The sequence below is a fragment of the Cannabis sativa genome, chromosome 3 (genome assembly GCF_029168945.1).
Source record: "Cannabis sativa cultivar Pink pepper isolate KNU-18-1 chromosome 3, ASM2916894v1, whole genome shotgun sequence".
Classification (NCBI taxonomy): Eukaryota; Viridiplantae; Streptophyta; class Magnoliopsida; order Rosales; family Cannabaceae; genus Cannabis; species Cannabis sativa.
Genome location: NC_083603.1, coordinates 14940291 through 14965932, shown reverse-complemented (window position 1 = coordinate 14965932; position 25642 = coordinate 14940291). Strand labels below are relative to the sequence as shown.

Sequence of the window (25642 nt, the reverse complement as noted above, 5' to 3'; positions counted from 1 at the left end):
AATAATCTTTTAAGGGTAAATATTATTTTGGATCATGTATTTTACAAAAGTTACAGATTGGACCTTCTGTTTTGTTAAATGATAAAATGGACCTTGTATTTTCTAAAATAGTAAAAATAAGACCCTGAGTTTAATTTTTCACAATTTTTTTTTTAATATAACCAACTTGAAGACAATTTCTATTACGAAGAGATACAGAAAATGTAAACAGTTTTGTCATAACACATTTAGATCAGATTTTTATTAAATTTTATTTTGATAAAAATTCAGTTCAAGATTCTATTTGTACCATTTTGAAAAATATAGGGATTATTTTGTCATTTAACAAAACAGATGGTCCAATTAGTAACTTTTGCAAAACACAATATTCAAAATGGTATTTACTATTTACCCACTTTTGTAATTTGCTATATATTTTTTAACTTACAGAAATATAAATCAAGTATACATATATATATTTTATAAATTTATTTATGTAAAATTAATAATTTTATATTAAATTATAATACATGTATAAATATTATATTTATTTAAAAATAATTTTATTATGATATAGTATTAAGGATTATATTTTGTTATTGTTGTTACATTTGATACTTTTTGGTGTTTAATATTTATTTTCTTGTATGTACTTTTATTTAGTCATAACCTCTTAATTATTATAGGGGTATTGGCAGTAAAACTAATTGAATTTTATGATTTGTAACACTTAACTCTATAAACTCATTTTTTGACAGCAAAACTTACTGAATTTTCATTCCATTTGGATATTTACACTCCATCCAAAAGTCTCAAGTAAGTGCCATGGTGGATTACCATGTATATATGTGTCAAATTTTTAGTGGTTCACGTAATATTATTCATTAAAATATTATAAAAATTAATTAAAAATAAAACAATAAATAAATAAATTTTGCTTACTTTTTTTTTTCATTTCATTTTTCTTTCTTTTACTTTTTTCTTCTTCTTCAACCTGCAAATCTCGACCAAAATCCTTCTTCAACTTCCTTCAGCGAGACCTAAATCCAAGCGATCTTCTTCTTCTTCTTCTGTCACCATCTCTCTGTTTCCCTTTTCCTTTTCGTGTAGCCACTGCACAGCCCTGGCAAGGCCACCTTTGGCCACCTTCAACCCAAAACAAACCCTACCCTTCCTTTCTCGGTCTCTCTCGTGCTCACCCTGTTAGAATTTTATACCCTAAATAAAACTTATTTCAATATAATCAGATTTACTCATTAATAAAATATCAGAAATCATTTTATGTTGTATGGTTCACATGATTACTTTCATGATTATAGAAAGATATAACGGTAAGTTTATGATATCTTATCCAAGATCAATATCGGTCCCTTCCAATGTATACTCTATACATCTGATACTGGTAAACTTTCTCAATGCCCTAGAAAGGACATAACACTTATCCAAAGTGTAAGTATGCCTTATCGTCAGTTATCATGTCAGTCTAAATCCAGTGAAATGACAAATCATGGGAATTAAACTTTTAAACATATAATTATGATAATATTCCACTGTGCTGACGACACTATAATCATGAACAAATATATGTATGTTCTGGACTTAATAGAATTTATACAATTAAACATAATCATGAAATAAATCATGTGAATCATGCAACATTGAATGATTTTTGATCTTTATTAATTAGTAAATCTAATTATATTGAAATAGGTTTTATTTAGGGCACGAAACCCAACAGAGTATTCTTTCCAATGCTCTACCTATCCGTGCCTCTCTCGCAAAGAGAATGCATATCGAGGAGGTCTCTTGTCCCATGTGCGGTGAGGGCGAAGAGAAGAGGGAGCATCTCTTTCTCTACTGTAATTTTGCTTTTCATCTCTGGCATTCTTCCCCTTGGAGGTTTATGCCTGTTTTGAATTCTGGAGCCCAGGTTTGGGATTGGGTTAATTTCTTATGGAGTTTAAAATCTAAAGGGGTGGACATTGAAAAATTATTCCTTTATGCTTCGATTGTGGTGGATAGGATTTAGAGAGCACCCAATGACAAGGTACACAAGAATGTTCTGGGTAGCATTATACATAATATTGCCTCTATCTCTTATTGTTACGCAGAATATGGTTCTCGTTTACTTATCTCTTCGAAGGTTGCTAGGTCTCCTGTTTGGGTACCGCCTCCTAATGACTGGGTCAAGATCAATTGTGATGTCAAAGTTGGTTGCGACTCCATGTGTGCTATGGCCATTGCTAAGGATCATAAGGAGTTTATTTTGTGGGTGGCTACAAACTTGCTTAGCTTCTCGGACCCCCTCATTGGAGAAACTGCGGCTTGTCTGCTAGCCATGGAGACTGCTGTTTCTCAGCACCATCATTTTATTTTGGTGGAGAGTGATTCACAGACGGTTATCAAGACTCTAACAGGCACTGGCACCTTTTGGGGAATTGATAACTACGCGCGTCGGTGTAAAAGACTCTCTACTTTTATGTTAAGTTGTAATTTTTTGTTTATTTCCAGAACTTGTAATTTCTTGGCTTATAATGTAGTCAGATGGGCTTATGTTAACTCCATTTTCGGTAGTAGAAATTACACAATATATGGAAAAATTATAAGAATTTAATTTTTTATGGCACAATTTTTTAATGCATTTAGGCTGTGGACTTTTATATATATTTACATTTTTATGGTATGAAATATGCCATATTTTTTATAATATATTTTCATATTCCCATATTTTATCTTTTTTTCGGGTCCAATTAAGTTTCAACCCATTTTACTTTTATGAAATTATCCGTGAACAAAGAAGATTTCCCAGAGCCCGATCGTCCCTCCACCAAAACCCTAATGTCAACGTCGTCGTCCTCTCTGGAGGTGGAGAATACTTTTGCGGCGAAATCGATCTTAACGTGCTAAAGACTTTCAAAAGTTTCCTTTCTGGCGACCGAGGACGTGGCGGGTAGAGATTCCGATGAAACGTAATGAGTTCGGAAGATTACATAATAACAATCAAACGGTGCTGAAAACATTTCGGTGTTACTGCTTCAGGGGTTAGTGTCATATTAGTTGAAGCAAAAGATGCTTTAGGTGGAAAGGTTTTTCCACTGATCTATTTTACACCCATGTTAGCACCAAACTTATTCTTTCATTACAATTCATTTTCTTTTATGCTTTTAGACTTGTTTTCGTTTAAAGTTTTGAATAGTATCATTTTTAACCTTAGTTTAGGTTCTTATTACGGGGAAAGAAGGGAATTGGTGAACAATATGACTGGTCTGTTAAGCTCAGATCATAGTTTTCACTATATATTATATAAATAGTTTTTATAAAAGGATAATGAGAACCTAATAAAATGTATTATTCACCAATATTATTCACACTCTAATAATTTTTCGTTAAATATTTTTTTATATTTTTTCAGTCAACATATTTCAACATTAATCCAAATTATGGGTTTGTTAGTAAGTTGCAAAGATTGTGTTGCATTTATTTTGTGTAATTTATCAACTTGTTTTCAATTTAGTTAAAGATCTTGTTACATATCATAGGTGTTGTTTCACAGCTAATTACAAATAAATCTCTTAAAAAACACACTAATTTTTATGATGTGGTATCATGATTTATAATATTTTTTTTTTTTATTTATTATACCCAATTTCTGAGTAATTGTTTGTGTATCTTTTTTACTTATTTTGTTGTGAAACTGGTTCTATTTAATTTATGTCTCAGTGTTGGTGGAACCCATCTCCAATTTTTTTAATTAAAATTGATTTCTGAGGTATTATGTGGTATTCGTTTTTACTTATTTTGTCATGGAACCATTTCTATTTAATTTATCTTAGTTGTTTTACTGAACCAGTTTTTTTGTCTCAAATTTTTAACTAGTTAATCAATATAACCGGTTTCATTATATTATATTTGAGTTTATTGTGTGTTATTGTGTGTATTTATTTATTTTGTTATGAAACCGGTTTTTTTTCATATTTATACCTCAATATTTTTTGGAATTGATCCCCACTTTTTTTTTTGAAAAAATTATAACCGGTTTTATGAGGTATTGTGTGTTATGAGGTATTTTGTTGTGGAACTAGTTTTGTTTTTAATTTAAGTTTCAGTGTTTGAAGAACTGATTTCCTCTTTGTTTTTTTTTTTAATTATAATCGGTTTGAGTTATTGCGTGTTACTTGTTTGTATTCATTATGTTATATAACCGGTTCTATTTTAGTTATAACCGATTTGAGTTATTTCGTGTTATTTGTTTTTATTCATTATAACACTGTTATAGAACCGGTTCTATTTTAATTAGAACTGGTTTGAGTTATTTTATGTTATTTATATGTAACCGGTTATATTTCAATTATAACCGGTTTGAGTTATAAGTTTTTATTCATATAACCAGTTATATTTTTAGTTATTGTGTGTTATTATTTGTGTTATTTATTTTGTTATAGAGTTGGTTCTTTTCATATTTATGCCTTAGTATTTTTTCAAATTGATCCTCACCTTTTAAAAAACATTATAATCGGTTTTATGAGGTATTATGTGTTAAGAGGTTTTTTATTGTAGAACTAGTTTTGTTTTTAATCTATGTTTCAGTGTTTTAGGAACTAATTTCCCCTTTATCTTTTAATTGTAATCGGTTTAAATTATTGTGTGTTACTTGTTTATATTCATTATATTTTATAACCGGTTCTATTGTAGTTATAATCGGTTTTGAGTTATTTCGTGTTATTGATTTTTATTCATTGTAACACTATTATAGAACCGGTTCTATTTTAATTATAACTGGTTTGAGTTATTTTTGTGTTTTGTGTTTTTATTCATTGTGTTACAGAACCGGTTATATTTTAATTATAACCGGTTTGAGTTATTGTGTATTATTTATTTTTATTCATTATGTTATAGAACCGGTTCTATTTTTATTATATCTGAGACATTTGATCCCCACATTTTTTTTTAAAAAAAAATTATAATCGGTTTTATGAGGTATTATGTATTATGAACTATTTTATTGTAGAACTAGTTTTGTTTTTAATTTATATTTCAGTGTTTTAGGAACTGATTTTTTCTTTGTTTTTAATTGTAATCGGTTTGAGTTATTGCGTGTTACTTGTTTGTATTCATTATGTTATATAACCAGTTTTATTTTAGTTATAACCGGTTTGAGTTATTTCGTGTTATTTATTTTTATTCATTATAATTCTGTTTTGGAATCGATTATATTTTAATTATAATGGTTTGATTTATTTTATGTTATTTGTATTTATTTATTATGTTACATAACCGGTTATAATTGAGGTTTGAGTTATTAATTTTTATTCATATAACCGGTTATATTTTTTGTTATATTTGAGACATTTACTTTGGTGACTTTTTCCAGCGACGTTGACTTTTCCGTTGACTTTTTCGGCGACGTTGACTTTTTCGGTGACGTTGACTTTTACATTGACTTTCCGACGACTTTTTCGGTGACTTTTCCGGCAACTTTTCCGGCAAACTTATTGTTGTTTTATAAATATGGGATTTCTATTTTTTTTTTTACAAAAATATGGCATAAAAAAGACCCACATAAATGTCAAAAAATTAAAAAACCCTTAATCTTATAGTGTTATTTATTTATGCCATAAAAAAGTAAACCATACCCTCAATTCCTATACTTATGAAAATTCCTCTTTTCGGTACGACAAATATTTCGTTAATACCGGTTACTATCCTTTATAATGACTATGATATCTATTTTTTTTCTATTTATAAAACACTTTTTTTTTATTAAAAAAAAAAAATCAATATCACTACCATTCCGTAGATATGTCCAATAATAATAATAATAATAATAATAATAAAGATTATTTGCCGAAGAGATAAACAATAAATCCTTAAATAAAAAAAATAAAAAAAAGAAACAAGAAGTTATTAGCTTTCCCTCCTCCTCAACCAAATTATCGGTGGTTCCAAACATAGCCTTAATCTCTCAATCTCTACGACTCTTCTTCCTCTCTATCTCCATTTTATCTCCCAAAATCAGGTAACTCCACCATCTCTGATTTTCCATTTTGCTTTGAATCGCAGCTAAATGTAAATGGTATTGCTTTACTAATGTTGGTTTTTGCTCTCAGCCGCCGTCTGCCGATCGTCGTCGACTGCTCCATCCATCCATCCATCCATCCATCTCTTTCAAGGTTATTGTTCTTTGATTTTATATTTGATTCAACCATGGAATGATGAGCAGTTCTAATTTCTTGTATTTTGATACGGATTTTATTTACCGAGTTTATGTATTCTGTTTTGGGGCTGAAATTAGGGTTTATATTTATATTTTATTGTATGTCTTGCCTTGACAGAATTACTACTATTACTTGGCGGTTTACCCTTTGCTCTCCTGGACTTTTTTTTGGGTTTTAAAATCGGTTATATGTGATCTTCTATGCTTTAATTTAATTTATGTTCTGCTTATACTTTTCAGGGTTTTTTTTTTCCTTCTTCAAAAATTAGTTTCTAAGTAATTTTACATAGTTTCTAAATATTTTCCCTCGTTCTCTCTTTTCCTTTTTTTAGTGAAGAATGGTTTCGGGTTTAATCAATGCCAATCCTGTGGTCTATGAAAAGAAAGAGCGCCGGGTCCGAGGTGCTATAAGTGATGTAGATGAGTATGCAGTGGAACCAATTGATCAGCAAGAAATTTTTGATATCCTTCCCAATAACTATTAGCGACCCAGAAGATATGGGATGTTTAGATTTTCAGATACATGTATTTGATGTATATGTGTGCGTAGCCAAAGAATGACTTAGCACTTGTTCAATATGGAATTCATGCTGTTTTAGTAATATGTAGCTAGTTATAACAAGGTATATAATTAATTAAATTTAAAATTAAACTCAGTGGGCCTCTAATCATGTCGATATTTTATTTGAATTTTCTTAACAATTCATAAATCATATTAGAGATATAAAAGATCCTGAGCATCCTTATTCTTTGGAAGAACTCAAAGTAATAGCAGAAGACGCAATTGAAGTGGATGACCATCGTAGTCATGTTAGGTACTTGTTGAATCTTTTCTCTATATATACATAGATTCTTATTATTCCAATATAATTATTATGGAAGTTAGGGTTTAAAGTCTTTTGAATGGAAAATGGCATTCTTTCAGGGTCACTTTTACTCCCACAGTTGAACATTGTAGTATGGCGACAATAATTGGTCTTTGCTTAAGGGTGAAACTCATAAGAAGCCTACCTTCTCGTTACAAGGTATGAACTTCCATAAATTTTGTTGACGAAGTTCATTTTTTTTTTATAGTTAATCTATTTATCTTGACCTGAACTGTCTTTGTTATTATTTAATGCTGAATTGTGTGCTCTGTACTTTCTATTAATTTGAGTAAATTTTTGCTGTATGCTGGTGTTGAAAGTCTTACTTATATCTTATCAACTGTCATGGCATAAGTAGCATCCTAGCTCAGCCCTTTGCTTCATACAGTATCTTTCTGTTGTTCTGGTTGTGAATGCCATCGTGAATTAGCCCCTGAAGTTGTGTCTCCATCTTTATTGAGAGATTAGAAACAAACAGTTTTCCAATTAGACAGGAAAGAGAATATTGTAAACTGATGTTTGTTGTGTCTTCTGATTATTTGTTTCATATATTGTTTTCTTGGATTTTTTAATATTATGTTCTCTTTTATCATTGTTATTATTAGAATCATAACAAATAAATAAAACATTATCAACCAATGTAAGCTGTATAAATCTTTTGGAGCCAATTGATCCCTTTTTTCTTCTCTTTCTAGATTTATGTAGCTAGGTAATGCATTTAAAATTGGCTATTAGCATCTGTTATTTCATTTTCAATGTAAAAATAGCATGGACAGTCCCCACTTATTTACTGATTTCATTTAAATAATTTATGGAATTAGGTGGATATTCGAGTTGCACCTGGATCACATGCAACTGAAGCAGCTGGTACTCTCTTGTTCATCCTTTGTTATTTTCGCTATTTCTGTACAGAAATTTCAATATGGGATTGGTTTGCCTTAAATATTTTATGTATCCTAAGATTGGAATAGCTTCTTGTCGCAGTCAATATGTTAACATGGTATTTCTGAGTCATTTCTTTTACCTTTATTCCCACCTCTACAAGATTTCATTACCTATATTGATATGATTGACAAGCAGAGCATGTGAACTCGATATGGTCGTCCATATCCAATAATTTAGATAATAATAAATAAATAAAATCTGGTCAATTTGGCTCAGGAAATGAAGCCTTTTTTGGTAGAACACATTATTTATGTCAATCTGTTTCTGCTGTATGTGCAGTTAATAAGCAGCTGAATGACAAGGAAAGGGTTGCAGCAGCATTAGAAAATCCAAGCCTTGTGGATATGGTTGACGAATGTTTAGCTCCCACCTTTGGTTCTTGAACTAAAGCATGTATGTCACGAGTGAAGCTCGCAACAACGCTACAAGTTTTTCACTATGTGATGAAATTTTGGCCTCTTCTCCGTTTTGTATATGATTCATTCATCAAGTTTTGAAGAGTCTATTTGTTGTGGAAAGCAAGCCAGAGCTATAGTTTTTATCTCAATAATCACAGTTTCCCTATGCCTTTACTTAATCTTGCTTTTAGCTTTTAGTTTTTTCTACAATGAATTTATTTAGTTAACACGTTAAATTCATACAACACTAGTTGTTATATTATCAAAAAATAAAAATAAAAATACGTAATATTTGTCATAGAACATAGATAAAGGTTTAGCCCCATTATGAGTAACACTAGCTAGTTTCCGGGTATGTATCAAATTACTTTATTGATAACCAATTCTTGAAAAGTGCTTAAAATAATTAAATAAGAATCAGTAAGAGAGTCATTTGGCAAAATAATAATTATGTATACTTTTATTAGCAAAACAATTTTTCAATCACCTTTCAAAATTAACTTAACAATTAATTTAATGAACCCAATTGACATTAAATTTAAATTCCTTTATCATTAAAAAAAAACAAAAAACAAAAATAGAACAAATTAAGAGGAGAGTGATGTTTGTAGTAAGCCGTACTAAATTTACTAAATATTTTTTTTACAATTTTCAACTATATGAGTATAGCGGTAAATAAATAGTAGTCGAGTCCACGAAAACTCTGTTCAGTTTATTATTCAATAATTAACACTAAAACTTAAGAAGGGGCTTTTGATTTCAAACTCACTTAAATAACATAAATTAAAAAATAAATAAAGATAAATATTATGATATTAAGAAACAGTTAAGAGTTAATCTCTATCATCAACAATCATTCAAGATCAATAATCAATAAATATTATTCTAATTTCCTTATTAAACTATTAATCCTATAGAAAATGTTGAAGCATTTAATTATTTCAATCTCTCTATTACAATTAATCAAAGCAAAACACTCAATAATTAAATCTTTATACCATGGAATAAATTTATGAAACATGTAATCTATTTAACATGAGAAAAATATTAAATTCTATGAAAATAACTTAATTTAAGTACCAAATTAATAAAACATATAATTCATTTAATCTAATTTTTATCTTTCATTATAATTAAAATACTTTTGACATTACTATTCACTGTAAATTATCACTTGTTTATCCGCAAAGTGGCCTCGGTGACCGTTAACTTTTAACAAAAGAAGACCGTTAAAACTAATAATTTATGTTAGATAGCCAAATTTAATATAAGAAATATAAAAATAAAGAAAATAGTCATTTTGCAAATTCCAATATTTGAGGTGGTTATTTCCATAATTCTTATTCTATGGTGCGACTATCACATTATAATTTCCAGTTATAGATAAAATTACAATATTACCCACTACTACTATTTAAAACATTATGAACTCTCTTCTATGTATCATTGTCTTTGTCCTCTTCTTATATTACAACACAACAAAGTACTATCCCATAAACTATCTATAATACACAAAATCAAATAGTAAAGAATTATTCTTCTGCATCCAAGCGATCCAACTCCTTCTCCCATTTCAACCCAAACATTTGCCGTCCGAAAGGAACAATTAAGTTATACCGGAAAACCTGCATAATTAATTCAATCCTCACATGAAAAATGATTCATGGACTAAACTTATTTCTTATCTAAAATAGTAACTAATCACAATGTTTCTTGTTTCATTACTAGAATCTTGTACTTTCAACTTTGCATGTGAGCCTTATAATATTTATATTCTCATTTTTTTAATGGAGGAAGGTTAATCATCTGTTGTTGTCTCTATTAATCTTCTAACAGAAACTCAATGTAGTATTTCATTAAATCTTACACATTAATAGAGAAGGATCCAAACTTCTTAAATTAATTTTACACTTGAAAGGCTTCTAAATAATGGCATTGTTTGAGATGAGAAAGGCTGACCTTGTTATTGATGTCTTTTAATTGCATCTTTAAAGCCTCAGAAGCTTGAATCCAATCAGAGTTATCTGAATAATCTCCACCAGCATCACCATTGTTGTATTTTCTAGAAGCTTTCTTCAAAGAAGATCTCCACTCACATATATGATTCCTGATCTCTTTGTTGAGTTCAACCCATTCAGGAGCACAATTATTCTTGGAAAGGATTCTATACAAGGTGTCCTCAGCTGGGTCAGCATGAGGATTACTACTATCAAGCTTAAGAGGCTTCCCTTTCCCTGCTAAATTCTCAAACCCACCTTCTTCCATCGAATGCCATATTCTTTGCTCCACAACATTTATTATGTCAGTCTCTGACCTGCCCAATTTCACAATTACAACAAAATAGGACTAAATCAAAGAACTAGGGTTTCTTTATTTACATCTTTGAAATCCCTAAATTGAATGAAAAAGTGGGTACAGAACCGAAAGCAGGGCACGGCACCTGACGGCGTTTCGTTGTCCACGTAGCTCGGGTGGGAGCTTCCGATCGTTGACGGCGTCAATCACGCCGGATAATCGGTCCACAAGTTTCTTCTCCGGCTTCGTTGAATTACTTGATGGAGGTGATGATGATGATGATGAAGAAGATGAAGCTCGCCTGAATGAGGAACCGCCGCCATGGGCCGCCGCCGCCGTAACTGATGAAGAGGAATCGTTAGCCGTTGCTCTAAGATGCAGTGAGGATGAGAATAATATTCTTGGCTTTCTGGCTATGAAGGCCGCCATGGCTGAGAAGCTGTAAATCTAAGTGTTGAGGTTTTCCAAGGATGAAGGAGCTTAGTTGTATCATACAATCCAGGCTAGGCTTTTCCCACGTGTTCTTTTTCTACTCTATACGTGGCTATTAGGCTTCCACGTCATTCATCAATAAAATTGATTTTTTTTACAAATTTTGAGGGTTTTTTTTTTTTTTTGAGTAATTTATGTTTTTTAGATGAATTTATCTTTAAAAAACAAACATATGATTTGGAGATTACAAATAATAATGGAAAAAAAGAAAATCATTGATAATTTTTTTTTTTTCAAATTTTTGTTTTTTAATTTTCTATTCACATGCTATAATATAGGATTAAGAAAAATAATAAGCTCAAAAAATAAAGATAAAATTAAAACTAAATAGATTCTAATTAATAATACTTATTGATAATGTTTATTGAGATTTTTGGAAACGAGATTAAATAATAGCTTAAAAAATTAAATAGTGATTATGTAAATGAGATGAAGATTTTTATGTGGTTCGGACGTTAATTCTTAGTCCAAGAGTCAGTGTATTGACCTTTTTAAGCTTTGAAGCGTATTACAAGTGAGTTTTACAATAAGGAACCCTAACCCTTGCTATAAGGTAGTTTCTCTAGGTTTTTCTTAGAGAAGTAGAAAGCTTAGAATAAAACCAGCAGAGCTTTGGCTAAAAATTCATCCCCCTTGCATGAAGGAGTAGTAGGGTTTATATAGGCTAGAGTTCGAGTCTAGGCATACCCGTGACCTATTCGGGTTTTTGTAAAAGCAAGCCCACTAATGGGATAAAATACACAAATACATGACTAAGAGGCCCACTGAGGATATTCAGCTCGTGGGGCAAAGGTTTCGTACTAATGAGGGGACCGTTTGGTGCAGGATAAGTGTTGCGCGGAGAGCATGCCTGGTAGACAAAGTTGCCAAGGGAGTAGGTGGACAAAAGGGATATGGTGGTGCGCGCACTAGCATGGTCTGACACAGGGGATACTATTTGATCTTGTGTCAGAGAGGTGGACACATCATTCTAGGGTAGACATATGGTACTCACCCAGCGGTAGACATCCGGTACTCGTCGTGTGGTAGACATCCAAATCCTGATCCGTGATAGGCTTCTGAGGTCATCATGTGGTAGGCCTCCAGGAGCACCTCGCGTGGTCTACCTCTGGTTGTACCCTTATCATTGTTCGGCGGTCTTAATTCCTCCTGTGTCCTAGAAGACTAGAAGCCTTCCGGGACTTGGAAGAATGTTTTGTCTCTAAAGCGGTGTCCTTAGCCTTTGTTGGGCGTCGACCCAGCCCAAGTTTTCCTTGGGCTTCCACAAACAGGAAGGCTTAGGCCCAATTTTATATGGTGATTACCTTCTAATTATGCCACTTGTCTACCTTCTAGAAACACGGATAACATTTACCCCAAGCTTCCGGGACTTAAGAGTGGCGGAAGCTTACATCCTTCTTTCCAGTCGACCTTGAAAGTTTTAGACACGTGGACACTTCTGAAAAGAAAGGAAGCATTTTTCTCTTTCTGACACTTGACAGTTGAAGAGTGAAAAACTAGCATGGAGAACAAGTGGAACCACCTACGTGTCTTCACTTTATTGGGTTCACGATTGCCACACACTTTGGGAAGGTGCGATTTGCGCGAAATGATGGGATGACGACTATTTAATGTCAGCATGTACCCCTAGGCGAGTATTAATGATACAAAAATTCCTAGATTCCCATAAAGGCATTTAATTTTGTCCCCTCGATTCCCTATTCGTTGGATCACAATTTGTGTTTTTCTAGGGAGATCTTGGCCCTTGATCTCAAAGCACATGGATCACCATCTTTGCTTATATATAGACGCGAGGGAACCATTTTCAACACTTTTGCATTGTTGAACCTTTGAGAGTGGGGAAGGTTTCATCTTCCCTAAGAGAGCTACTCAATCGTTGAAGCGGCCTTACCCCCCGTCCGACACCGAGAGAAAGGCCAAAAAGGCCAAGCTGGCGGAAGCAAGGAAAAGGCCTCCTAGAGGTGAGAGAGATTTGAGGTGGGCTGGAACTTCAGCTGGAGAGGTCTAAGCGAGGCCCCCAAGCATCCATAACTCTTAGCCAACCAAAGCAACAACAGAACTAACATCAACAACATCATCAATAACAACAAGAATAACAATAATCACAACACCACCAACAATAACAACAACCACCTCAATAACTTTCTACCGTCCTTCTAGCCATACCCTCTTTTGAATTCAATTGGCCTCTACATCCCTAGGCAATTGAGACTGAGGTCTTTAAAAAGGTGGTGAAGGCTAGCCTCTACCTCAAGAAGTGCCATGACCGAGAAATGGTTACTACCCAAAAGAAAACCATCATCTTACAGGCCAAAAAGGAAGGCAGAGATAACAGATAGTTTCAAAAGGAAGAGCCCTAACCCAGTTGTGGACCGCTCGACTCTGGCTAAGTTTTTTTGCACCCAGGGCTGGGGAAATGTGGCACCCTTTGCTTCTAACATGATAGATCTTACCACCACTAGCGTGTGTGAGTCAACAACAGAGAAGTGAGAAGATGCATGCAGCACTATCCCCGTTATGCTGGCACACGCTTTTGAACAACAAGTTGTCGCAATAAGTCTTGCACACTTAACTTGTTATTTTCCTTTGGTGGTTTATTTTATGCTAACTTTTTATCTCAATGTACCAGCTGGCCATGTTCTCTGAGAGGACTTGCCAAGAGGTTAATTACATGGCTATTAAACTGAACCAATTTAAGGCAAAAAATAGGACACTAGCTTCCAGAGTGGAAGAGATCAAGATTCAAGCTGAAGACTTCTGGAGGAGGGCTATCGAGGAGGTTGACCAGAAAGTCAAGGTTAAGAGCAACCACTTTGTTGGTCGCATCACTAAATTCCGTAGGCAAGAAATCCAAAAGCTACAAACTATGTTGTTCGCTGCTAAAACCAAAATGGAAACTCTTGCTAAGGAAACCTAAGATGCCAAAACACATAATGACATTTTAGAGGCTCGGGTCTTGCAGAGGAGCAACGAGGTTAGGGATATATAGATCAAGATCAATGGTTTAAACATCGAGCTAAGGGATGCAGATGCAAAGCTCAAAGAAGTAAAGGCTGAACCTGAGAGCCGGAGGGAAAAAGTGGTCAAGTTAGAGATGGATCTGTTGGCAGATAAGTGTTGAAAATATTTTACCAGGATCTAGATTTACTAACAAGTAAGTTTCATTAACATCCTAATATGAATTTCTAAAACAATGAAATAAACTCATATAAAGTTTAAGAAACCTTACATTGGGTGCAGCGGAATATAATGACTCCTTCCGTTCAGATCTCTAGCCCTTGATTCCTTTCTGTAGCAGAGCATTATCAAGATCTGAACCCGGATCTCTTTCTCTCCTTCTTGAGTCTGATTCTCCTTCTTGTTGATTGGATTCTTCACAGTCTTCACACTATGCTTGAGATACCACTTGATGTGTGTGGGCACTCGCTCTATCACTCAAGGTATGAACATTTGAAGAAGAAAAGAGAGTTATGGTGGCTTCGGCCTATAGAGAAAGAAGCTTAAAATTTTACTGAAGGAATGTGATGTATCATCAATCTTTTCTCTTAAGCCATCACCATCTATTTATAGGTAACCACCTAGGTTTAGGTTAGATTTATTTGGCATTAAAATAATAGAAAAATAAATGGTAAGTTCCTTAGTGTGGCCGGCCATAGGATGTTATTGGGCCCTACCTTGTAATATTGCCATTTTGTCATTTTTCCATTCCATTTTCTCAAAAACGCCAATTTTTTAATTTAACCACTTAAATGCCAATTCCAATTATTTAATAACTAAAAATTAATTATTAAATAATATTGTTATTTAATATATTTATTAATTAGACATATAAAGTCTCTTAATTAATAAATAAAACCTAGAATCTCTTTTATACGTATCGTTTTAACCAGTAATACTCAGGTAAGTGAGATCGTTCCCACAAGGAATTGGATTGATTACTACTAAATTATACTTATGATTCTATCTGGCAAATCAATACTTTTTACGAATTCAGTAAAATAATTCAGAAACTTAAAATAACAAATGAATATTAATCACGATGAGAGAATAGGGAGGAGAATCCTGTTGTTAGTTTACCAATCGTTAATGCCTAATTGCTATCCTTTTCTTGAAGTGAATGACAGATTATAAATTAACCTAACTCTTTTCAGATCTTTTAGGTTCTAAATCACATGTTCTCCAATTAATCTCTTAATTAAACTAACATGAAATCAGCATTAAGCAATAATCTAATTGTCACAAAGGATATGCAAATACTTTCATTTCACATCCAAACCTAGATTATCCAATTTTAGCATTCTCAATTCTCACTTTTTAGATTTCGAATTAAGATCATAAAACATGTAGAAGGTGATCGATCTTACACATGGAAATTAAGCACAAATATAGATAATTTCACAATCAAGATGGAGGAATGACAATTATTTATTAACTATGCAAAAACTTTAAACAACATTCATCATCCTCCCTATATGGGAAATTTAGCTCATAACAATAATAAAAACATCCATGATTAATTCTGAAACAAAACTAGACATAAAAGATAGATAGAGGGTGAAAGAAAGAAACTAGATGGTGATATCGCTCCGGGTCTTCAAGATCGCTTCCTCTCCTCTTTCATCCACTTTTCAGGTCTGTTCTTGCTTACTTTGACCTTCTGAGTCGTATTCCTTATATAGGGATGAAAGGTGTGCCTCCAATTGAGAAAAAAATCTGAATTAGGTCAAAACTGCGTTTTTTCGTACCTGGTCGCGACCAACTTAAAGGTTGGTCGCGACTACATGCAAATCTCGAAATACCGAGGTTCTGCCAAATCTTCCAAGTTGCGACCATGGTCGCGACCTAGCTTCTGGCTAGTCGCGACTACTGACACCCAATGAGCAGATTTTTCTGATTTTTCACCAGTTTGTCCCGTCTTTTCATCAATTAACTAAATTTGAACTTTGATACCCCGGGAACCTGAAACAAGGAAAATCAAGCGTAAAACCGCTCCAAAAGACACCAATAACCGAGAAAATGCTTACTTATTAAACCCGTAACATAGGCTAATTATAACCTAACAAAATTCCCCCAAATTAGATTCTTACTCGCCCTCGAGTGAGATAAAGACAATAGAAAAGAAACTACGCGATCAGATAATCGCTATACTACTACCTCATGCTCTGCTTTCTTCCTTGCACAAACTAGAATTTCAATCCTACTAACTCTAACAATTAATTCAGATGCTCAATTCATAACGCTATGCAATACCACAAAATATATTCACAAATGAAACATTGTTATAAAAGTTTTACTCTTTCCAACTGTTCCACAGCCCGATAGCTCATAAGCTTGCATGCTTACCTCTATCCACTAATGTTGACAGCATCCTTTCGAAATCAATAGGTCTTTTCGAGGTTTAGAACATATGGCTTAGATATTTGGAAATCGAAAAACAGTTTTGGCTCAAGATATCATAAGCACACAACCAGAACCCACAAGCTTCTTGCTTTTTCAAAACCCCATACTGTTCCCACATTCACCAAGATTGAGAGAAGATATGTTTATTTTATCACTGAAATAATTTTTTTCTTCTTTGAATAAACTTTTTCCAAACACATCTTACTTTCTATTGTGTTTTTTTGGAATTTTCTGTTTTTTTTTTTTTTCTGTGACATTGAGTTACACCTTTTTCTTTTTTTTTTTTTCTTCTTTTTCAATCTTGCAAGTTCTTCTTCCCTCTATTTTTCCTCTCATACTAAGAATTTTTGCTCCCCCAAACTAATTATATAGCTTATGATATCATAGATAAAATGGTGAAGACGAACTTAGTAGTGTGGATATATATATATTTTGGTTCAATAGATGAGAAACAAAACAGGCTTAAGCTCAAGAGGGTCAACTAGGGATAAAAATTTAAGGGTAGGCTTGAAAGGCTCCAACTATCTAAAAAATGCCTAAATCATATTCCTATTGAACATTGTCAAGGATTTCACCTCAAAAGAATAAACATGCAAGTTCTAAGCTATCCTGTCAATCTTACCACAAACCATAGTAAAACATTTATAACAATATTTCCAGATTAACAAATTGCATTCATACACAGATTTCTAAGCATCCAAACTAATCCAAAGAGTTAATAGAATTAAGCACACAATTATTTTGTAATTTCAAAGTACTTTACACTAAGCAGCAGCATACAACTATCTTTAGCTTAATTAATCGACTAACAACTAAATAAAAAGACTAAACTAAAGCAAAATAACTAAAAAGAACAGAATAACTAAAATAATTAATTTTTTTAAGTCCCCTCCCCCAAACTTAGAATACACATTGTCCCCAATGTGTCCTGCAAAACAAGGAAATGAAGACTTACCTGCACCCCCATCAGAAGGGGTTGGATCTCAATACTGCTTCAAATTGGATCAAGTCCACCCCTTGCATCCAAAAGAGCCCTCGTACCGAATGAAGAAAATTGACCTCCAATATTGTTAATTTCAGAGTTTTGCACAAGAGTAAGTTCACCTTCAGAACTACCACACATCAATCTTTTCCAACAATGCCAAATCGTTCGAAGTCGCTCTTTAGGCTTGGCTCTCTTCTTATCTGCTTTAATAGAAGAACCCTTCACCATCTCAATCTTGCAACAGGTAGGAATGTCAGTTGGGGCAAAAACATTAAAATTGACCTCCTCATCTTGCACTCGCAACTTTAACTCCCCCTTTTGAACATCTATTAATGCTCGCCCCGTGGCTAAGAATGGTCTTCCCAAAATAATAGGAATAGTTGAATCTTCCTCCACATCAAGAATTAGGAAATGAGTAGGGAAGATAAACTTACCAACCTTCACCAGTACATCTTCAATTATCCCACGAGGATGAGTCAAAGAACGATCTGCCACTTGTAAAGTCACTATTGTGGGCTTTGCTTTTCCCAATCCTAGCCTTTTGAAGACAAACAAGGGCATTAGATTAATGCTTGCTCCCAGATCACATAGAGCTTTAGTTTCCACCAAACCCCTATAGAGCATTTAATATTGAAACTGTTGGAATATTTATTTTACCAGGATCTTAGATCTACTCACAAGTATATTGTTTAAACACCCTAAATATGAAATTTCTAAAACGATAAATTAAACACATATAAAGTTAAGAAAACCTTACATTGATGCAGCGGAATTAATGTCTCCTTCCACTCAGATCTCTAACCCTTGTATCCTTTCTGTAGCAGAGTATAATCAAGATCTGAGCCCGAATGTCCTTCTTCTTCAAGTTTGATCCTTCACAGTCTTCCAATCTATGATTGAGTTACTGCTTGCTGTGTGTGGGCACTTACTCTTTCACTAGGGTCACGAAATTGATGAAGGAGAAAAGAGAAAGGGATTTCGGCCAGGTATAGAAAGTGGGGAAGGCTCAGTTTTTCTGAAGAGAGAAATTTCTGTCAGAAAGATGATCTGAAAACTTATGATTTGACTGAGCCATCACTTTCTATTTATAGGCAACTACTAGGTTTATGTTAGGAATTATTTGGCATTAAAATAATGAAAATATTAATTTGAAATCCCACATTAAGTGGCCGGCCATGGTGTAGTATTGGGCCTCACTTGATTTTGCAGTTTTATCAAATTTTATCTCTATTTTCTCAAAAACGCCAATTTTCCAATTCTAACCTTTTAAATGCCAAAACTAATTATTTAATAACTAAAATAGATTATTAAATAATATTGTCATTTAATTTAATTATTAATTAGACATATAAAGTCCATTAATAAATAAATAAACCTAGAAACTCTTTTCTTTACAATTTCACCCCTGCTTAGTGAAAATTCATAAAATTAGACATAGTCTAACTTTAGAATTATAATTGATCAATCACGAATCAATTAATGAGTCTTACAAGCAGAATGTTCTCAACTAGAATGGGGACCATGGATCTATATGCTGAGCTTCCAATAAGTGAACCAAATTTACCAAGTAAATTTCTACTTATTAATTCTTCGTTGAATCCACTCTTAGAACTTAGAATTGCACTCTCAGACTTATATAGAGCATATTGTATGTTCCACGATATCAATATACTATCTCATTTAACCATTGTTATAATGTTATTGTGATTTAAAGATCCTCTATATAGATGATCTACATCGAGATGGGATTTCTTTACCGTTCTCACCCCTCAATGTATTTTGCCCCTTAAAACACTTAGCTACCTCTAAATGGTGTTTAGTGATCTAATAATTAGTCAGTTAAACAAGAGCTCATCCATTTACTTCTATTTGCTAAGCTCGAAGGGAATCATCACTTGACTTCTATACACCAGTAGAAGCTATAGATTCCATATTTATGTTCAGCACTCCCACTCAATCATACTATCATGTTCCCAAAATATACGTATCACCCTGACCCAAAAGCAGACTTAACTAATAAATCAAAGAACATGAATAGCACTCCTGAGTTGAGCCCAAGCATATCAGGATTTAGATTCTTTTAATCTTAAGATCAACTACTGATATTGACTTGGAAAGATATGTATAACGGTAAGTTTGTAATATCTTAACTTAGTTGCAATATCGGTCCAGTCCAATGTATACTCCATACATTCGAAACTAGTATACTTTACTAATGTCCTGGAAAGAACATAACACTTACTCCAAGTGTAAGTACACATCATCGTTGATTATCACATTAGTGTAAATCCAATAACACTGATGAAACAGGGACCAAGTCTTTTGATTCATATGATCACAATCACATTCCACTGTGTTGACGATACTGTAATTGTGAATAAACATATGATCTGGATTTAACTGATTTTGTGTGTATGAATGTAATAAACATATCAAACATATTAAACCATTAACATGTAGAATTCATGCAAACATCAATCACTTCAAATTTCTTATATTGATAACTAATCAGATTGTAAAGAGTTTTATTTAGGGCATAAAACCCAACAGAAACTACCTGAATCTTTAATCTTGGGCGGTAGTTTCTTCTGCAAAATTGCACTGCACTCCTCAGTGAGTGCCACTATCTCGAATTCTTCCAACTTTCTTTTCTTAGCTAAAATTCTTTCATGAACTTCAGGTAAGTTGGCATTTGCTCCAAGGCCTCCACAAATGGAATGTTAATGTGCAGCTTCCAACCCACGTTTCAATTTCATCTTTCAAGTAGTCACACTCATTGGTAGTGTGCCCTACATCACCATGATATTTGTTAGGGTTTATGCCCTGAAAGGCATGTAAATACATTTCTAATTATTAATAAGAGTTGAACATTTTGATATATGCATGAATGTTAAATTATTAATATTTGTAAAGAATGGTGAATAGAATTGTATATTTTATTCCATTGAATAGTATATATTTATATACAAAGGTAGGAGACTAAATGGAAAGCTACTAAATACAAATAGAAAACTACTAAATACAAGCTACTCTAATTTTTACAACTAATATAGCTAATATTCTGACTCTCCCCCTCAAGCTGGAGCATAGATGTTAATCATGTCCAACTTGTTACAAAGATAATCAACCCGCACCCCATTCAAAACCTTTGTAAAAATATCTCCTAATTATTCTCCAGTCTTCACATATCATGTGGAGATCAAACCTTGTTGAATTTTCTCTCGAACAAAATGACAATCATTCGCAATGTGCTTAGTTCACTCGTGGAACATGGGATTTGAGGAAATATGAAAAGCAGCTTGATTATCACACCTTAATTTTGCTGGAATAGAAGTCTTAAACCCAAATTCAGTCAAAAGCTGATAAATCTACATTACCTCACTCATAGACTGTGTCATAGCTCTATATTCTGATTCAACACTAGATCTAGACACAACATTTTATTTCTTACTCTTCCAAGAGATCAGATTGCCCACAACAAATATACAATATCCTGAAGTAGATTGTCTATCTACCTTGGAGCTTCCCAGAGTTCTCTGGGCAGGCCAAACATCAAAAAGAACTTCAGCAGGGCACACGCCTTACTCAATGGCTTATGGATGCGAAGCGATCATCTCGGTTGAAAACACCATCCCTTCACACAGACGAGAAACCTATGACCCAAGTCAGAACCACGCTCTGCTCCAAGATTATTTGGAGTTAATCGAAGAGCTCCAGGAACAGTCTCATGTCCAACTAATAATGTATCAAAACAAGATCGTTAGGCACTTTAATTCCAAAGTTAAGAGCCGAATATTTGAGGTTGGAGATCTCGTCTTAAGAAAGGTATTCCCAACTTCTCAAGACTTAGGAGTGGGAATCTTATGAGCAAACTAGAGGGACCCTACGAGATCCAGAATAAAGTGGGTAACAGAACATATCAATTAAAAAGACTAGATGGATCGAAGATTCCATGAGCTTGGAATGCGGACCACTTGAGATGATATTATCAATAGGCTGGGGGTATCTAGATCTAAACAAATATACCTTGTAAACTATACCTCTCCTGGTGTTCCTTTCAAGTAACATAAAATTTACTTTAGTGTCGCCCAATGATAAATTGTTGGAGATGACATAAACTAATGAATGACACTAACTGGGAATGCAATATCTGGACGTGTCACAGTTAGATAATTCAACTTTCCAACCAATTTGTGATATTTCTCAGGATCTTCAAATGGTTCCCCGTCACGTGTGAGATGCACAGCATGGCAAACTGACATGACTCACAATCTAATAAAGACATCTTACTATATTAGGGACAAAGTTTCTTGATCAAAGGAAGGGATGGATGACCCAAACGGTAATGAGCCTCAAAAGTGGAAGCAACACTCAGACAAGCAATAAAGATTGGTCGAAGTGGGTCAAGAACATACAAGCCACCAGATTCATGTCCTTTACCAATAATCTTCTTCTTTATAAGATCCTAAAATAAACAATGATTGAGAAAGAATGAGATGCAACAATTTAGATTATGAGTGAGTTGACAAATAGAAAGCAAATTAAAGGACAAATTAGGTAAATGTCAGACTGATGACAAAGTGAGCAGAGGCGTAGGATCCACATTGCCAGATCTAAGAGCAGTTTATGGTGATCCATCAGCTAAGGTAATAATAGAATTGGGGCTATGCGACTAAAAAGTTGAAAAGAAACTGGAATTACTTGTCATATGATCTATGGCACCAGAATCAATGACCCATTTTGAGGATTTGGAAATAAGGCATGCATTAGAGTTACCTGAATTGGCAATGACAATAACAGAAGGAGATGAAGACTTAAGTGTTTCTTGATACCTTAAGAACTTGGAAAATTCATCAGTAGAAATAAGGATCGATTTATCAGATGCATCACTAGTGCTAGTAATAGTAGTAGAGTGTTGTTGTTGATTTTTGAACTATAACTTCCTACACTCAAACTTGATGTGACCTGGTTTCTTATAATAGTTCCACATGATGCTCTCAGAATCTGGTGTTCGATTATCTGGTCCTTGTGAATTACTTCCTTTGTATCCACTTGGAGAAGAGTTTTTTCCTGGTGCAGAATTGTTACAACTCCCCAAGGCCCTATTAAGAGGAGCTAGAGAGGTAGTTTTTGTGTGAAGAACACGAGTAAACACATCTCATAAAGAGGAGACATCAAAACCAAAGAGAATATGTGACTTTCTAGAGTCAAATTCAAATGAGAGTCCTGCAAGAAAACTCATAATTGCCATCTTCTCTTATTGGCGCTATTGAACTTTAACATCAGGACTTAATGGTAATAACACATTAAGCTCTTCATATGTTTTTTAAAATGTCATAAAGTAACTCATAAGAGACTTATCTTATTTCTCTGTACGATAAAAGGCTTTGCAAACATCATATATGCGAAATATGTTGTCTTTGCCAGAATACAAAAACTCTAAGTAATCCGCTAGTTCTTTAACCAATTCACAATGATTAATCAAACTAATTACCTCATGATTGATAGGGGTTTGAATTTGAACGAACAAGCGAGCATCCTCACAGAGCCATATTTTCCATGAATTGTCTTTTTCTTTAGGAGGATTGTCAGTCAAGTGATCATCTTTGTAAATACTCCTCAGATACAGTCGAATTGTCTTACTCCATTTCAATTAATTTGAACCAATCAATTTATAGTCTGTGATTTTAGACATCATGGGAACCACATCAGAAATAACAACTGATTTTGAATCTGATTTTATCTCTGGCATAATCTCGAAAGCAAAAATAATTGAAAGAGAAAAGGACAAAAAAGAATACCAAAGAATGAACAGCCAAACACGAAGAAAGCAAAAAATACCAAATTTTAACCTGAGACAGATGTAAGTGGGCTTAGAAGAATCGAGTAAAGAACTAGAAAAAGAACGTCGTCAAAGACACCATCACACGCGCTTCCACATGCCAGTGCGTGGAGATGTGCGCAGAAACTTCAGGCAACGCGTGAGCCCCAAGCACGAGTAGTCTGGTGACCGGACTTTAGGATTTGGCAGATCGGGAGCTGGGCAATCCTCCTGAGTGGGCGGTGAGAATAAACTAGCACTCCAAATAGGGTTTCCAAAAAAAAAACCCTAAACTCAAACCCTAATCTCTCTTTTTTCTAATGAACTCCAATTTCAAATTTTGAATTTTGAATCACAATTCTAAGTATGGCTCTAATACCATGTGGTGAATGGTGAATAAAATTGTATATTAACACAAATAGGAAACTGCTAAATACAAGTTACCCTAATTTTTACAACTAATATAGCTAAAATTCTAACAATTTTTAATGTTGAATAATTTAAATATAAATATCAAAAAATTTCTTATTCATACATGAGGTTGTGATTTGTAGTTGTACGGAGAATTAAGATCATGTTGCCATGAATAAACAGTCAGCAACATATTAAAGATAATGAATTTTTAATTAATAGTTGCTAGTGCGGTTCACAGATGCATGTTATTTGGTCCATCGCCGCCGCCTCATCAGCCCGGGATCTAATGCCTGAACCCTTCATCCATTTCATTTGCAAGACCCAAATCAGCCATTAACTCCGATTGGGTATCATGGAAAATCTCCACTTGGATTAGCTCAGTGCTCTGGATTGGAGGGAGCTCTTGCTTAGAAGAAACATGACCGATTATCTTAATATCTAGCTTCTGAACATCCTTCTTCCTCTGCTCCATGGAGAGAGAGAGAGAGAGAGAATAAAAATTGAGCTAAGATTATTATTTGTACTATTTTGAAAAATACAATATTTAAATTGTCATTTAACAAAATAAAATGTCCAATTAATAATTTTTAGAATAGAAAATTACATGTTCAAAATAGTATTTACCTTTTCCACAATAATAATTTTTCAAGAAAAAAAAAATCCAATACCAAATATTATTATAATGGTTATGAACCAGTTGGAGGAAGGAAAAACTACAAAATAAGTTGGGTACTAGTAATGGTCATTGTTATTATTATCATGATAGACACTATCTTGTTCCTCTTGTTGTGGTTTTTGGCATGTTTGGGTGGTGAAGTAGAATGGTTCAAGTGTGTATCCAAGAGAGTTTTGGAAAATAGAAGTGGGCCATGAGAGAGTCACACCTGTGTGTCCATCCCCAAAATTAGTCATAATGTTACAATCATAGTCTGGTGAGGACACCAATCGAGCCCTACAAAGCTTTGGGTTCAGCTTCTTATTCTCACAAACTTCTGAATTTATGTTCAACTCAAATCCACCCAACTCATCTGTCGAATCGCTGGAATAATGCACTACTCTCCTTCTCTCATCCATACATGTTATCGATACAATCCCACCTAATTTAACAATACATAAAACAAAAAGAAATATCATCATTAATGAACAATCATTTTCTTTTTTATATTGAGAAATAAAATAAATGTTTGTATAAATAAATAAGTACCTTTAATTGGCTTGGCACCTTTAACCCATTCGCTCCAGGGACGATTACAGTCTTGGCATAGCACTTTCCCAGTTACACGTATATCTTGTATGGTTTGGTCTCCCCAAACTTGACCCATTATAACTGATGCTGCGACTATCCATAACGCTACTACAGATACCATCTTTATGATTTGTCTTTAACTTTCACAGCTATTATTAGTTTGTTAAGTGATTTCTTGAGAGGAACCAAAATTGTGGATACATATATATAGACAAGACTAGAGTAGAAGGGAATTGTGGAAAGTGGAAGGCCACTATTCTCAACGTGCATTCCATTTACTAATTATTATATTAGAAAATTTATTATATTATGTATAACATTAATTATTGCTTCCAACTACTTTGATTGGGATAATTATACCACATAATGAAATTTTTAATTTTTTTAACTTTATATGGTGGAATGGAATTTTTTTCAAAATTAAATTTTATACTGTGTACTGTGTTAAGTTTTCACTGTTGTTCTACTTTTTTTTTAGTTGTTCCACTGTTGTTTTTAGTTGTTATGTTTTGTGTTCCATGTTGTTTTATAAAAACACAGTATTTTTTAAAAGACTTTCATTTGACAGTATTTTTGTAAAAGTCAAC

General features: G+C 33.5%; 3 protein-coding genes across 3 annotated transcripts; 1 reads left to right on the top strand and 2 right to left on the bottom strand.

Annotated features, from left to right (window-relative positions):
- Positions 1–5834: 5834 nt before the first annotated feature.
- LOC133035643 (protein AE7) lies at positions 5835–8568 on the top strand. The gene is made up of 7 exons (XM_061111691.1): positions 5835–5995; positions 6087–6149; positions 6526–6657; positions 6905–7008; positions 7119–7218; positions 7881–7926; positions 8284–8568. The coding sequence occupies exons 3-7, from the start codon at positions 6532–6534 to the stop codon at positions 8385–8387; spliced, it is 480 nt and encodes a 159-aa protein (XP_060967674.1). The 5' UTR covers positions 5835–5995; positions 6087–6149; positions 6526–6531; the 3' UTR covers positions 8388–8568.
- Positions 8569–9700: 1132 nt separating this feature from the next.
- On the bottom strand, positions 9701–11240 carry LOC115708846 (uncharacterized). Its single transcript, XM_030636865.2, has 3 exons — positions 10843–11240; positions 10362–10716; positions 9701–10027 (listed from the first exon to the last, which is right to left on the bottom strand). The coding sequence occupies exons 1-3, from the start codon at positions 11124–11126 to the stop codon at positions 9935–9937; spliced, it is 732 nt and encodes a 243-aa protein (XP_030492725.2). The 5' UTR covers positions 11127–11240; the 3' UTR covers positions 9701–9934.
- Positions 11241–24300: 13060 nt separating this feature from the next.
- LOC115711628 (non-classical arabinogalactan protein 30) lies at positions 24301–25228 on the bottom strand. Its single transcript, XM_030640003.2, has 2 exons — positions 25014–25228; positions 24301–24906 (listed from the first exon to the last, which is right to left on the bottom strand). The coding sequence occupies exons 1-2, from the start codon at positions 25174–25176 to the stop codon at positions 24542–24544; spliced, it is 528 nt and encodes a 175-aa protein (XP_030495863.2). The 5' UTR covers positions 25177–25228; the 3' UTR covers positions 24301–24541.
- Positions 25229–25642: the final 414 nt, after the last annotated feature.